Source organism: Athene noctua, chromosome 19 (genome assembly GCF_965140245.1).
Source record: "Athene noctua chromosome 19, bAthNoc1.hap1.1, whole genome shotgun sequence".
NCBI classification, from domain to species: domain Eukaryota; kingdom Metazoa; phylum Chordata; class Aves; order Strigiformes; family Strigidae; genus Athene; species Athene noctua.
This window is the reverse complement of record NC_134055.1, coordinates 4,973,801-4,987,015: the sequence shown is the minus strand read 5'-3', so window position 1 is coordinate 4,987,015 and position 13,215 is coordinate 4,973,801. Positions and strand designations below refer to the sequence as shown.

Sequence of the window (13,215 nt, the reverse complement as noted above, 5' to 3'; positions counted from 1 at the left end):
TTCGTCACCCACGGCGGGACGTGCGGCTGCCCCTCTGCCTGGAGGATGGACGGACAGGGCAGGCAGAGAGTCACCGGCCGGAGGATGAGGATGGTCGGGAGAGGGGCCGAGCTCCAGGCCAGGGCACACGGTGGCTGGGGAAGGGCAGCTCCGTGGCACAGAGCCACCCTGCGCCTTCGCGGCTCAGCTGTCCCCGTCTCGGCGACGGATTTCTTGCAGTGCCCGGGGCTGCCTGCGGCATTCGCTGGGGCTTTGCCCGCTGCCCCAGGCGCTCCCCCCCCAGCGCAGCATCTTCCCTCCCGGCCCGCGGCTCCGCCGGGGCCGCCCAGAGAAGCGCCGGAGAACCCGACGGTCGGAAGGGCCGGGGGTGCAGCCCGGGGACGCCGCGCAGCCGCCGGGCCTGCCGCCGGGGCCGCGCCGGGGGGGCGGTGGCAGCGCTGCTCCCCGCCCCGGCGGGGCCGGGCCGAGGCGGGGCGGGCCGGGGGCGGGCCCCGACGTCAGGCCCCGCGGCGGCGGGGGGGGTGCGGAAGGCGGCGGCGGCCGCGGGGGGGGCGGGGGGAAACTTCGAGCCGGGGCGGGGGATGGCGGCGGCGGGCGAGGCGGCCCGGGCGGACTTTGCGCGGCACTGGCAGGCGGAGTTCCCGGGGGAACCGGCGCCCCGCATGGAGCTGGGCTCGGTGCGGGCCATGGAGCGGGAGCTGGAGCGCTGCCGCCGCCACCTGCGCCGGCTGCAGCGGGCGCTGGCCGAGGAACGCTTCAAGGTGGGCTACCTGGAGGCGGCGCTGGCCAGAGCCCCCCCCCCGCCACCGCCCGCCGCCCCCCGCCCGCCGCCCAGCCCCGCCGGGGCGCCCGCGGGCAGCTCCCCGGAGGGAGGCAGCGGCGGCAGCTCCGACGCGGAGGACGCCTCCTCGGCAGGTGGGTGCCGCGGGCGGGAGGGGGGACCCCGGGCCGCGTCACGGCCCAGGGGGGGCCGTCCCCATCCTTCCTCCCAGGGGATCCCACCCCAGGGACCAGCGTGTCCCCCAGGGCCCCGCGCCGTCCCCGTCGCATGGTCAAGGGCATCCCGTGCCGCTGCGTGGCCGAGGGCATCACGGGCCATCCTGAGCTCCCGTGCTGTACCCACGGCACAGCCAAGGGCACCCCGTGCCACGCCGTCCCCACGCCGTGCCGCTGGTAAAGCCATCCCAAGGCCCTGGGCTGTCCCCGTCACACAGTTGATCCCCCATGCTGTGGCACAGTGGAGGACCTGGCCGGTGTCCCCAGGCTGTCCCCATCACGCAGCTGGGGACACCCCGTGCTGTCACACGGCTGAGGCTGCCCCAAGCCCTTCTGCCATCCCCATCAAACAGATAATGCCACCCCAGCCCGTGTGCCGTCCCCATCCCACCGCTAAGGTCACCCCAAGCCCCCGTGTCATCCCAGTTCCACTTCCAAGGGCATCTGGTGCCAAGGCCTCATCCTTGGGCATGCAAGGAGGGGCGGGTGGCTGGCCGGTGCCCTGCAGCTGGCTGGCTCTTGGGGTTGTGCCACTGGCCCAGGAGCCACCTCTGGGGCTGGAGAACTGCAGGAAAGTCACTTCCTCCAGGTGTGACCTGGCTCACGGGGACACCTCTGCTGGGGTGACTCCCTGTGATCTGTGGGGAAGTCCTGGAGCTGCCAAAGCAGAAGCGTGCCAGAGTGGTGCCGTGTCCCGGGGCATTTCCCTGGGCAGATTGAGGACGATGTTGTTTTGCAAGTAACTGGCTGTTCCGTGGCACTGAAGGCACAGCCAGCTAGCGCTGTCACCCATCACGCTGTCCTACTTCCAGTGGCCTGGAAGTTGTTATTGCATCAGCTTTAATCCCAGTTCAAACACAGTCCTGACAGCTAGGGAGTGTCACTTTTTATGTCACTAATTCTGCAGCTGACTTGAGTTAATCTTGTTCTCGATCGATTGTTTGGGGTGGTGGTTTTTCCCCAAAGCTGTATTGTGCTGATTTAAGATTGCTTGGGTAGCAAGCATTCTGATGTCAAACTGTGCTTAATATTTAGTGTCACTTATATTTATTGCATTAGTTTACAGCACTGGAGAACAACTCAGTTTCTGTTTCACCTTCCCAAGCTGTCTGGAGGTGAAACATCCAAATTACGTGGCTGCTCTTGGTGTTGGCTCCGTTCTGTGCCGGGCTTGCTCCCACGAGTATTTGTGCCTCTCCCTGATCAGCGGGGACTGGCCGTGGGAGCTGCTCCCAGCCCGCAGCAAGCACCAAGGGCATTCGATGTGTCGCCTTCAAAGGGCCACCCCAAGCCCTTCTCCAGCTCCCCGTCAGCGGGCACCGGTTGTAGTTTTTGGAGAGCTGCTCCAGCTGAGGGAACTTGAGTGCGTCGGAGCGACCAAGTGCAAATCCTTCTGATTTATACTCAGATCCTGCATTTTATTTATATCTAGGCAATGCTCCTGAATGCTTCCAAACACCCAGGACTGTGCAAGGCCCCGCTCAGACTGGAGGGGTGTTGTTAAAGGGGCTTCCCTGGACCACAGCATAAGCTCCCAAGGGTCCCAGCTTTGTAACTTGGAGGGGTCCTCTACCCCCGCACCACCCTTCCAAGACCTTTGCAGCCGGTCGGGGTGAGCCTTTTAGGCAAGACCTTGAAATCCAAGGTTGCATCTGCTGTGGTTAAACATGGCCTCTTCTTCCTCCTCCTCTTCCTCCTCCTCCCCCAAATGGCTCTCCATCATGGTCCCCAGCTCCTGCACTCATCCAGGGAGGCAGTGTCCCCTCCGCCAAGCGCCTGGCTCCTTGCCCCGTGGCACGGCCGGGCTCTGCGCGGAGGTTGGCTGGTGGCAGCGGCGATGAGCTGTCCCCAGCCTTGTCCCGAGCCTTTCCCAAGCATCAGCGCTTTTCTTTGTTGCGTGTTATAAGGACGCCTGTGTGCGCTGACGGCGCTGACATTTAAAAGCAGGATTTGAGAGTACAGTAAAATACGAGTGGTCATTGCCTGGATCCCCCTTTCTCCGGACAGTTGGTTAACTTAGTGCTCCTGTTGTTTCCTACTCACTTCTCTTTATTTTTCAGATAGACTTAAAAATTCCTGATCATAGTGCTGTTTGCTTCTCCTGGTGCATTAGTGCTGCTCTGCCTGGGTCCCTCAGTATTTTAATGTGAATTTTGGAGCTTAATGGTGCTGCGGCTGTGGCTGAACGCCGTTAGTCCCCGGCTGTTTCACCATAACCTATAGCAGTGCTATCTGGGCAGCCAGCTAAGGAGCACTGAATATCATCTTTATGGCAATTACCAGGGAAAGACAGTGGTTTCCTTTAAGTAGCTTGTGATTAATCTGATTTAAAGCGAGGAAATCTGCAAGATGCCCCTTTTTGTGGCTATTGCATGAGAGCAGTGCGTGTGACAGTCAGATACATGATCCTGGCATCTGAGATAACGCCTGTGCCAGCTCACCCGGGACCAACAAAATCTGAAGCGTCAGTGAGCAGATGGCTAAAAATGAAGCGTGGAAAGGACTAAAATTCCCTTCATCTCGTTCATCACCTGTCCCTGTGGCTAAACACGCAGCTGGCCTCACAGCTGAGTATGTGTGGTGCCGCGCGTGGCCGTGCTGGGAGGTGGTCGGGGTGTGCCGGGGTGCGGTGATGCTTCGGCTGGGTGCTGCCTCCGTCGCCTCCCTTCCACCACGGCACGAGGCTGGGCCGAAGGGGCCGGTGCTGCGGGTTGGTCCCACGAGGAGACAGGGAGCTGAGCGGGCAAGAGGTGACTGCGCTGGTGACTGAGAGGAGGGACGTGGTGATGCTCGTTGGAAGCACCATTTGTGCCGGGCAGCACGTGCAGAGGTGGAACAAACTCAGTGCTGGGTTTCCTTGCTTTGCCCTTGGGAAATGGGGGAAGAGATTAGTTTTGACATGGAGCTGGGATGCTTCGGGAGCTCCTCAAGCTCCTCTGGAAGGCTGCTGGGTTTGGGAGGCCCTGCCCTGTGCAGTATCCTACACCCCAGAAATGGGAGCTCTGGGCTGGGGACTGCTGGCAGAGCTGGAATAGTCCACAGTGGGGTTGGCTGGTGGATCAGGATGCTGTAATTGCGAGCTGTGCCGTAAATGAAATCCCCAGCCCTCTGTTTAGCTGGAATTACAGTTTCTGTCATGGAAAGATGCTGGAATCACATGGGCTCTTCTGCTCACCCCACCACATCACCTTCGCTTGTACCTTGGGAAATGGGAAGGGAGGATGCCGGCAGCAGCGGGGTCCCTGCCTCGAAGGGCGGTGAGCACAGAAAGGCGGTGGTGTTGGGGTGTGCACCCAAGGGCTGAGATGGGGACAGGGCCCTGGGGCATCTGGAGTCCCCAGAGCATTGGCTGCCTCATCCCTGCTCCCCCAGACAGGGACTGGATTGCCATGGGTGTCATGCTGAGGGTTCCTGGCATGGTTTGGGTGAAGGCAGGGCTTGTTTTTCCTGCTCCATCCCTACTTTCAGCTCATGCTGCTGCCGGCAAATACATGATACTGCAAAAGTGGCATCTCTGTTTATCCTGGAGAAACTGCTCCACAGCCAGGGAGGTGATGGGGCAGTGCTGTGGGCAGGACTCTGTCCTGCTGTTCTGCGCCACCCTTGGGACCTGCAGGTTCCTCACCCCTTTCTTGGAAAAATCACCTAAAACTCCAACAAAAGGAGAATGGAATTTAGTGAGCAAAATCCAGAGTTTATCCCACCTCTCTTTCTGTCTGGGGTAGGTCGTGGTATGCAAAAGGTGAATGAGCAGCGATCCCGCAGCACCCAAGAAGGTGAAGTCTGTGCATCCATCTCCCCTCCTCTTAGCACCAGGAGGGGATCTGGGAGCTGGTGCTGAAGCAGGGAGGTGTGCGGGTGGGAGTTGTCCCTCCCTGAGAGCCCATCTACCACCACCGTGTCCTTGTATTTATTTTTTAAAATTTTTACTTCATTGTATTTCCCCACTGTTTGGCTCTGAAGACGCTGGAAGTTCCTCTTCTAGCCGGGGAAGGCCAGGCAGAGTCTCAGTGTTTAATTTTAACTGCTTGGGCGAGGACAAAACCGCAGCGTGTGTGTATGTGCGCCTGCTGGGGACCTTTGAACCGTCTCCATCTGCTCTGGGGCCTGGCGGCATTTTGGGAGGTGGCTTTCCTGCACCAACCCCCCTGATGGCAGCGTGACAACAACCCCTGCCTGACGTGGGGCTGCGTCCCCGGAGAGCAGCGCTGCCCCAGATGGGGACTGCAGGGTTAACGCTGAGGCAGGTTGGCAAAGAAAATAATAAATAAATGCAAAAGTTCATGAGGTTTACAAGCCTTTCAAAGTATAGTTTTTGAATGAGAGTGGTAGGTGCTGATTGTTGGAGTAACCTCCCTGTGATGGTCAATCAGTGGAGGGCTTGTAAAGGAGCTGGAAGAGCAAAGGGCACACCTGTGACCAGCTCTGCCCATGGGCACCACTACGACCTCTGCTCTGGGCAGAGCTGGCAGCGGCTGTAGCATCTACTGGGTGGAGAAACAGCCCTTCTGGGTGCCAGCACCCCACAAATGCTGAGCAGGATGGATGCGTGGTGGGATGGGGGTCCCTGTTCCTCTCACCGGGCAGGGGGACGGTGGGTGAGCTGCTGACAAGTTGCCATGGCTGGGTCTGGCTTTCCCCTGGCCCGCTCCCCTCTGCCATCGGCTCTTGCATCAGCTAAATGTGGTTGCAGTGGGAATCCGGCTGCTTTCCAGCATCATCAACCTGCATCTCCTCCAAACCAGATCCTCAAAATTGGTGTGAGTGTTCCCGGAGCGGCTCCCTCCTCTCCCCCAGCACGGCTGCTCGTGGGCACAGAGATGCTGACATCTCACCTTGCAGGAGGTGGGTCTGGCTGCAGCACCCCCGCGTGTCCCTGTGTGCCGTCAGCTGAGCACGGACCCGCTGGCTGGGTATTTGCCCCCTGGCATTTGGGGCAGAGGCGATGCTGAGCTCCCACAGCAGCATTCAGGCAGTGGGCAGCGGTGCTGGGCTGCGCGGTCTGCCCCAGCACCCTGCAGAAGGGAAGGAGAGGACGCAGTTCCCCTTTCTGTGCCATGGGCTGTGCCTCCCGTCGGGGCAAGCACTTCAGCTTGGAGGTGACCCCTTGGCCCCCAGGCTCGGTGCAGCTATAGCCGGTTATGGGGCGATCGGTGGTGCCCAGATAGGAGCAGCAGCAGCAGCAGGGCATGCAAGGAGCCTTCATTAGTGGCTGGCTACAGCCAGAAGTGCCCTGCGGGGCCTGAATACATTTGCATTGTAAGTCTATTGAAATTTGGTTTGGTGGGTTTTTGGTTTGTTGTTTTTTTTTTTTTCCCCTGGAAAGACACTTCTGTGCAGCAGGGCTCTTTGTTCAGCTGGTTCCTCCTCCCCTCCTGCCCAGTGTGACCAGTGATGCCGCCAGTTGGGATCCCAGAGGATGGCTCTGCTCTTGTCTTCTGCTGGATGCTGTCTGCTGTGCCCAACCCTGCAGCAGCCAACACAGGGAGATGCTTTCCCCTGGGCTGGGGATTAATATTCCCTTGGGTTAGAGAGGGGAGCTGCCAAGGCAGCTCACTGAAGTGTGTGTCCATCCCGGGAAAATGGCACCTGTGCCCCTGGTTCGTGGCATTGCTGGGTTTATCCTCCCACTGAGATCTGCTGGAGCTGCTGCCAGGAGCCCGGCCAGGGCTGAGCAGCTGGAGGGAGCACCCCAACCTCACTGCAGCGCCAAGAGACATCTTCAAATAGACATGGCTTTCCCACTCCTAGTTCCTTTATCAGAGTTTGCTAAGAAGGATAATTTGGTATGTAGATCAGTAGCAGCAATACTTCTTGGCTCTCTTGGCTGTAGTCGGGGAGCAGAGCCTGGCCAGCCTAAGCAGAATTGCAGAGGACATCCTGCAGATCTGCCCCGAGATAAGTCCCAGCTGCAAAGTTCAGGGATTGTTTGAAGATCTGGCAGATAGGGAGATCTTTGTGCTCAGACCAGGGCTTTCTGCCATGGGTGGATTTTGTTCCAATGCTGCGAAACAACACCTCTTCCTTCTCCTTCACGGGTCCTGGGGTGGGAAACAAACCTGGCCAATCCCTCTTGGCAGCGCTGGCACCAGGGCTGGGTGGGCGAGGAGCAGCCTGGGGCTGCGGCACTGGCAGATATGGCCACGATCTCCTCCCTCTTGGAAGAGAGACATGATGTGATAGCTGGCCCAGGCCTTCATCTGATATTAGAGGCTTTTTCCTGCGGGCAGCCACCACCTTTCTTTCCTTCTCTGCCTGGTATTTTGAGAGGCCAAGGGCACTGCTGCTGCGGTTGTGTCTCTGCCCTCCTCCCCATGTTTGCTGGGGGGACCTGCCCAGCTCTGGCACCCTGCTTGGCTCCCCAAGGGCAGGAGGCTTCGAGCAGCTGCCCTGCACTCTGGGCATCTCTAAGCTGCGCCCCAGGGCTGTGAGCAGAGCTTGGGGCGGATGCAGCACAGACCTTGGGGTTCCCATCCCGCAGGAAAGTGATACTGGGGGAGAAGTTTAATGCTGAGTTAGATCGAGGAGCAGCACGTTCAGGATACCCAGCAGGAAGGATCTGCTGTGCTCTGTAGTGGGGAGGGTGGAAACATTTTCATTTATTCCTCTTTTTCCTTTCTGCAACCTCTGGTAAGGGGATAGCTGCTGCTCTGCACCAGCAAGGACAGCCCAGACCTCCCAGAGAGCCCAGCAGAGTGGTCACTGGAGAGGATTGGAAAACTGGGCTCTCAGCTGGCATCTCCCACCACAACCTGGGGCTCTGCAGCGCTGGCTGTGTCCCTGCCATGGGCTCCAGGACACGTAGGCTTCACCTCTCCCAAGCAAAGGACTCTTAGTCTGTGTCTAACGCTTCCACTTGCATGGCGCTCCCCAACCACGCTCTCCCCCTCCACTCTTCCCCCAGGAACACTCCCTTTGCCCCACGCTGGTGTTGCAGGTGCAGGTGGCTCCGGAGCCACTCTCCAGTTGCTGCTAGCCCAGGGTGCCCAGTGACAGCCCTGGGTGCCCACCATCACCTTCATCCTGGCCCTGGGTGAGCGCTGAGGCTCATATGGCTGTGGCTGGAGGAGCCTCTTGCACAAGGGTCCAGAAATAGCGATGCGTAGGCTGTCGGGCAGGGGCTGGGCAGATGCCAGGCAGACAGCCAGACACCAGGCAGGCTGCGCGGGGCCAGCTGGTGGTGGGGAGGAACCGCGGGACCTGGCTTTCAGCTCTTGCCGCAGGGATGCTGCTGCTGCTGTGCTGCAGTCGGAGCTGGGGGCGGTTGCAGGGGGGCTTGAGAATGTGGTTGGTAGCATCTTGTCACCCAGGGCTGGTCTGTGGCACTACAGGGTAATGGGTGCCTGGGTGTGGGTGGCTGCACCCTGCAGCCCCAGAGGAGGAGGAGACTCAGCTGTTTTGCAGGTTTTGGGGTGTTGTTGTTGTTGTTTCTGCAAAGGTGAAAAGAGCACAAAAACCAAAGTGAAAATAAAACCCAGGGTTTTGGTGGGGCTGTTTTGTCCAGGCTGTGCAAGGACACCTGCCTGGGTTGGTGTGTGCAGCCAGATAAGGCCCGTTGGGTGCGGCACAGGGGTGGCTCTGGTCTGGGCATCTTGATGCATGGGGAGGTTTTCTGGGACACCCACCTGCCCAGCTGTGGGGTGCTGGCCTGCCTGAGCTGTGGCACTGCCCGGGCCTGCAGCGTGGTGTCAGGCCGGTGGAGGGCTTCCAGGGGTCTGGTGACCTGTGGGTGGCTCATCCAAGTGCTCAGCTCATGCCCTGTGTTGGGTGAAAAGGAAGATGTGCAAAGAGGGGTTTGCACGGTGGCGTGGAGAGGCTGGTGCCATGGGTAGGAGTGGCCAGGAAGCGTGTCCAGCCAGTGGAAGCGTGTGGAAAAACCACTACGTGTGTGCAGAGAGCTGTGCATGGAAACCCAGCCACTCGCGGGGAGGTGTGGGCTGCCTGCGGGCCCCAGGGCTCTGCTGCAGGGGCAGAAGCTGCACCTTGTGCTGCTGCTGGTGCTGGTGCTCCCCGAGGTGCGAGCGGAGCGTGGTTTCCTGCTGAACGGGGCTGATGTGCTGAGCTGAACCGCTGTTGCCTTCCCAGCAGCTCGTTGTGCTGGGTGGCAGGGCCCCATGCTGCAGGGGCTGTGGGGGCACAGGGCTTGGCTGTGGAGGATGGAGGGGACTCTCTGTCCGAACCTTTAAGGGACAGAGTATGGACAGGCCGTGGTACCAAGCTCCAGCCAGGCAGGAGCTAATGGGGGAGTTGGTGGGGGATGGAGAGCAGCAAACACTGTGACACCGTGGGCACCCTTGGGCAGGGCTGGTGCTGCCCGTGCTAATGGCTTGGGGACAAGGGGAGCATCGGCAGCGGGTAGCGCAGGGGGGTGCCCAGCAGCATTCCGTGGGGTGGCTGGTGTGGGGGGTGCGCTCCGCTCCCCAAAATACCTGGGAGTGGGGCAGGCGAGGGGTAGGAAATGACAGCTGGGGGGCTGCACCCTGTGCTGCTGACTCAGCACCCAGTGACTCAGAGCCCATGGGGGCTGGGGGTGTGGGTCCTTGCCACACCAGGGCTGGATATGGCCCCCCGGGGAGGCAGAGCTATGCTGGGGACAGCAGTGGCTCCTCACCCTGGATGCCAGGTGCTGGTGGCTCCCTGTGCCCCAGTCATGCTGAACCACAGCCTTGACATTGCTACGCTTCCCCCAAAATGTATCGGCTGCATCTGGGCCTGGTGTGGACACCGCTGGGAGCGGGGATCGGGTGGTGGCAGGGTCCCCTCAGGTTTCCCAGCCGGGGTGGTTGCTGGTGCCACCCGCGTCCTGGCACTTCATGCTCCAGTGGCTCTACCTTCCCCTTGTGCCCGGTGGAGCGTTATCCCTCCTGCCTGGTTCCCATCTGTCCCCGGCGCCTGGTCCAGGCCCTTCCCCGCATGGCTGAGCCCGCAGGCAGGATGCGGCCGAGGGCACTGGCAAGGGATGCTGCCCACACCGCCGGGACGGGGCAGCGGTGCCGGCACAGGCTGAACGAGGGCACTCTCTGCACTTGAACGCTTGGCTGGTGCCCTGACATATTGGGGTTGATGAATCTGGCACTTTATATTTCCTTTGGCTACATGCAGCTGGGGAGGGTGGTTTAACCCCTGCCTGCCCATGCCCTGCTCTGCTGACCCCAGTTGTAAGGGGCAGGGCAGCTCCTGGCTCCTGGAGGTCCTGGTTCCTGCTGCAGCCACTGCAGGTGGGGGGAGCAGGGCCAGGAGGAGCCTGTGTCCTTCAGCCACAGCGGTTTGCGGGGCTGGTGAGGCTTTGCTGGGAAGGGGGCACAGCATGACTGGGTCATACGAAGGGGAGAAGACCGTGGTGGAAAGGATGGTGGAGCCAGGCTCCCCCTTTCCCCCCACTCTCCTTGGTGTGGCCTGGCGGGCAGCCGCATGTCCCTGTGCCACCACCATCCCCTCCTCCTCCTCCTCCCTGGTCCCCAGACCCTTGCGGAGGGTCGGCGTGGCTGCGTGCGGGGGGCCGCTAAGCTCGGCTCCCCCCGGCAAGGCAGGGGCGGGAGGCGGGACGCGCTGCCATTGCCAGGCGGCACCTCCTTCCCCGGGCACCCCTGGCAGAAGAGCCGCCGAGTGCCTGGGCAAGCGGCTGTGCCCGGCTCTCCCATCCAGCCCCCGCCTGGGCCTGCAGCCCCCCGCCTCCCGCCCTCGCCCGCCGCCTTTGTTGTGAGATGAGAACCGGCTGGCGGGGCTGAGCCGGCGCAGCCCTCCCGAGCATGGAGCCGCTGAGCCACCGCGGCCTGCCACGGCTCTCCTGGATCGACACCCTCTACAGCAGTACGTGGCCTGGGCTGGGGGGCGGCGAGGGGGGGGCGGGGTGGTGGATCCCCTCTACCTGTTGTGTAATGCTGCGTCGCGCTGGGGAGGGATGCTGTGCCGGCGATCCCGTGTTGGGGGCTCCCGGGCTGAGCTGAGCCCTGGCAGGGGACAGGCGATGCTGGCAGGGGGGTGTGCTCCCCTCCCTGAGCATCCTGCTTGCCCCGGTGACAGGGCAGCGCTGACCGGAGTTGGTCCAGCATCCCTCAGGCTCTGGGGACCCTACTGCCCGCTCTGGGGGGCTGCATGAGCAGGATGAGTGATGGTGGCCCTGGTGCCGTGGGGCTCACAGGAGCTGGAGAAGCCTGACAGCTGGTGGCTGCCCATGGGGGTCTTTGAGTGTTGTGGGGGCTTTCTGCCCCAGGTCCCATCCCTCTGTGGCCATGGGAAGTCACCTCTCCCCCAGCCGTGATTTTTGCAGCGAGCTCCGAGGTGCTGCACCGAGGATGCTGTGGCAACGCAGTGTCGGTACCCAGGGGCTGGCAGCCAGTGGGGCTGGGGGCGTCCTGCAGCGGTCTGGGGGGTGTGAATCCCCCCCCCCCCGCCCCCATCCCACAGACAGGCAGCAGGGAAGAACAAACCCCATTGCCGTGCTGGTCTGAGTCCCGTGGCAGCTGTCTTAGCGGTGGCCAGGGGAATCAGGGACACAGCTAAGGGACAGGGCGGCTTGGTCACGGGGTCCCCGTTGTTCACTCTGGGAGGGCATTGAGCTGCATGGGCAGCCCAGAGGTGGGTTTCAGGGTGCAGTGTTGAGCTTGGAGCCTGGTGTTTGTGGGGCAGCGAGGTTTTATGTGGGTGCATGGGAAGGTGGAATGCTCCAGAGCGGGGGGCACGGTTCCCCCTGCATAGATCTGGCAGCTGCTGTGGCCTGGAGGGAGCAGGGGGACACGTTGCATAGCTCTGAGTCCCCGCAAGTTTTCCAACCCGAAGCCTGTGACACCCGTAGCCGGGGGTCGTATCCAGCAGCGGCAGCCCCAGGGTCCAGCACAGTGGTGCAGCTTGTGCAGGCGTCTGGGCTGGAGCCTGGAGGCCACATCTAGCCCCAGCCTCCACGTCCTCCTTCCCAGCCACAGCACCTCTGCAAAGCGATGGTTCTGTCGTCCCGAATCCTGCTCCAGCCACGCTCACCCTGGAGGGAAGAGACACAGGGGGGGCTGCTTGGTGTGTCCGAGTGTTGGGGGATCTGGGGCAGGGTCCTGCCTTCATCACACTGGGGAAGATGGTGACGGCATGGAGGAGATGCTATTTGTGTTGAGCCACCCTTTGGAGGAGGCCTGCGGAGGCAGGTCCGAGGCCAGCTCACGCATCTGTGTTGTCATGGTGAATTTTCACCCAGGCACAGGGAAACCGCAGCGTTTCCCCAAAACCTTGCAGGCTCTGTGCGGATGTTGGGCTTCTCCCAGCAGTGGGATAGGACGGCAGAGTGTTGGCGTGTGCTGGTGCACTGTTGGGGTGCTGAGGAACAGCATATGCCTGGCTGGAAAGTGAAGAAAATGCCATCCTGTGCTGCCTCTGCCTGGGCTGGGCAGGAGCTGGCTGCTGCCTTTGGCTGTGCTTCCCCTTGGGGACCATCGTGCGGGGATTAGCCTGGGTCAGACCTGGGAAGACGTAGCAGAATGGAAATATTGTTCTCCTGGGGAAAATAATCCCCTGTGGGGATGCATTCCTGGCCCTGTCACCCTCCTGGATTCATGTGCCAGCCCACAGGACCCCTGCCTTGATGGGTGTCAGCATCCCATGGGTGCCAGCCCTTGGTGCATCGTGGGGCTGGATCCATCTCAGGGCCGCAGGGCTGCGTGCGGGAGCCGGGGTTACAAGGCCGTATCAGGTCAGGGTGTCCTCACCCCCCCAAAGTGACTCCTCTGGGCCAGGCTGCCTCCCTCCCCTCGGTCCCCACGCCTGGGGTGGAGCAGGAGGATTTCCACTGCTGCTGAAAAACGGGAGCAAAAATAGCGCTGGGTTTTGGCACGGGCACAGGAACAGGCTGCAGGGGCAATGCAGCTGCGGGGGAAGGAGGGAGGCGCTCGGCTGGGGCTGGCTGGGTGGCAGGAGCACCCCACAGGCAGGGAGACGCAGGGGCCAGCGCCTCCATGTCCCCTCACCCAGCAGTGTGCCCCTCACCCTGTCCTGGCTGCTTGGTGGTTCTTGGTTCCCTCCCTGCAGTGGGTGCTGGGGAGGTCCCTCTGCCCGTGTCCCCAGGTGAGAGCCCCATAAGTACTGCAGGGCTGTGGGTGGCACAGCTGGAGACACAGCTGGAGCCGTGGGGACACGGCTCTGTCTTCCCTCCCGTGGGCAGTGCAGGGTCCCTCTCCCTGGGTGCCTGCTGGGGCACTGCCTGTAGGTCTCATCCCCAGCTCAGGTCTGGGACTG

General features: G+C 61.7%; 1 protein-coding gene across 3 annotated transcripts in view; it reads left to right on the top strand.

Annotated features, from left to right (window-relative positions):
• The first annotated feature begins 576 nt into the window (after positions 1-576).
• Positions 577-13,215, top strand: part of ABR (ABR activator of RhoGEF and GTPase) — a 41,916-nt gene continuing 29,277 nt past the window's right edge. Inside the window, exon 1 of one of the 3 annotated variants that reach the window (XM_074923272.1) lies at positions 577-915. In XM_074923272.1, the coding sequence (XP_074779373.1) occupies positions 582-915 (334 nt within the window). In that variant the 5' untranslated portion in view covers positions 577-581. Of the gene's footprint in view, positions 916-10,649; positions 10,807-13,215 lie in introns of those variants that run through there. The other 2 variants (XM_074923275.1, XM_074923274.1) reach the window with 2 other exon arrangements.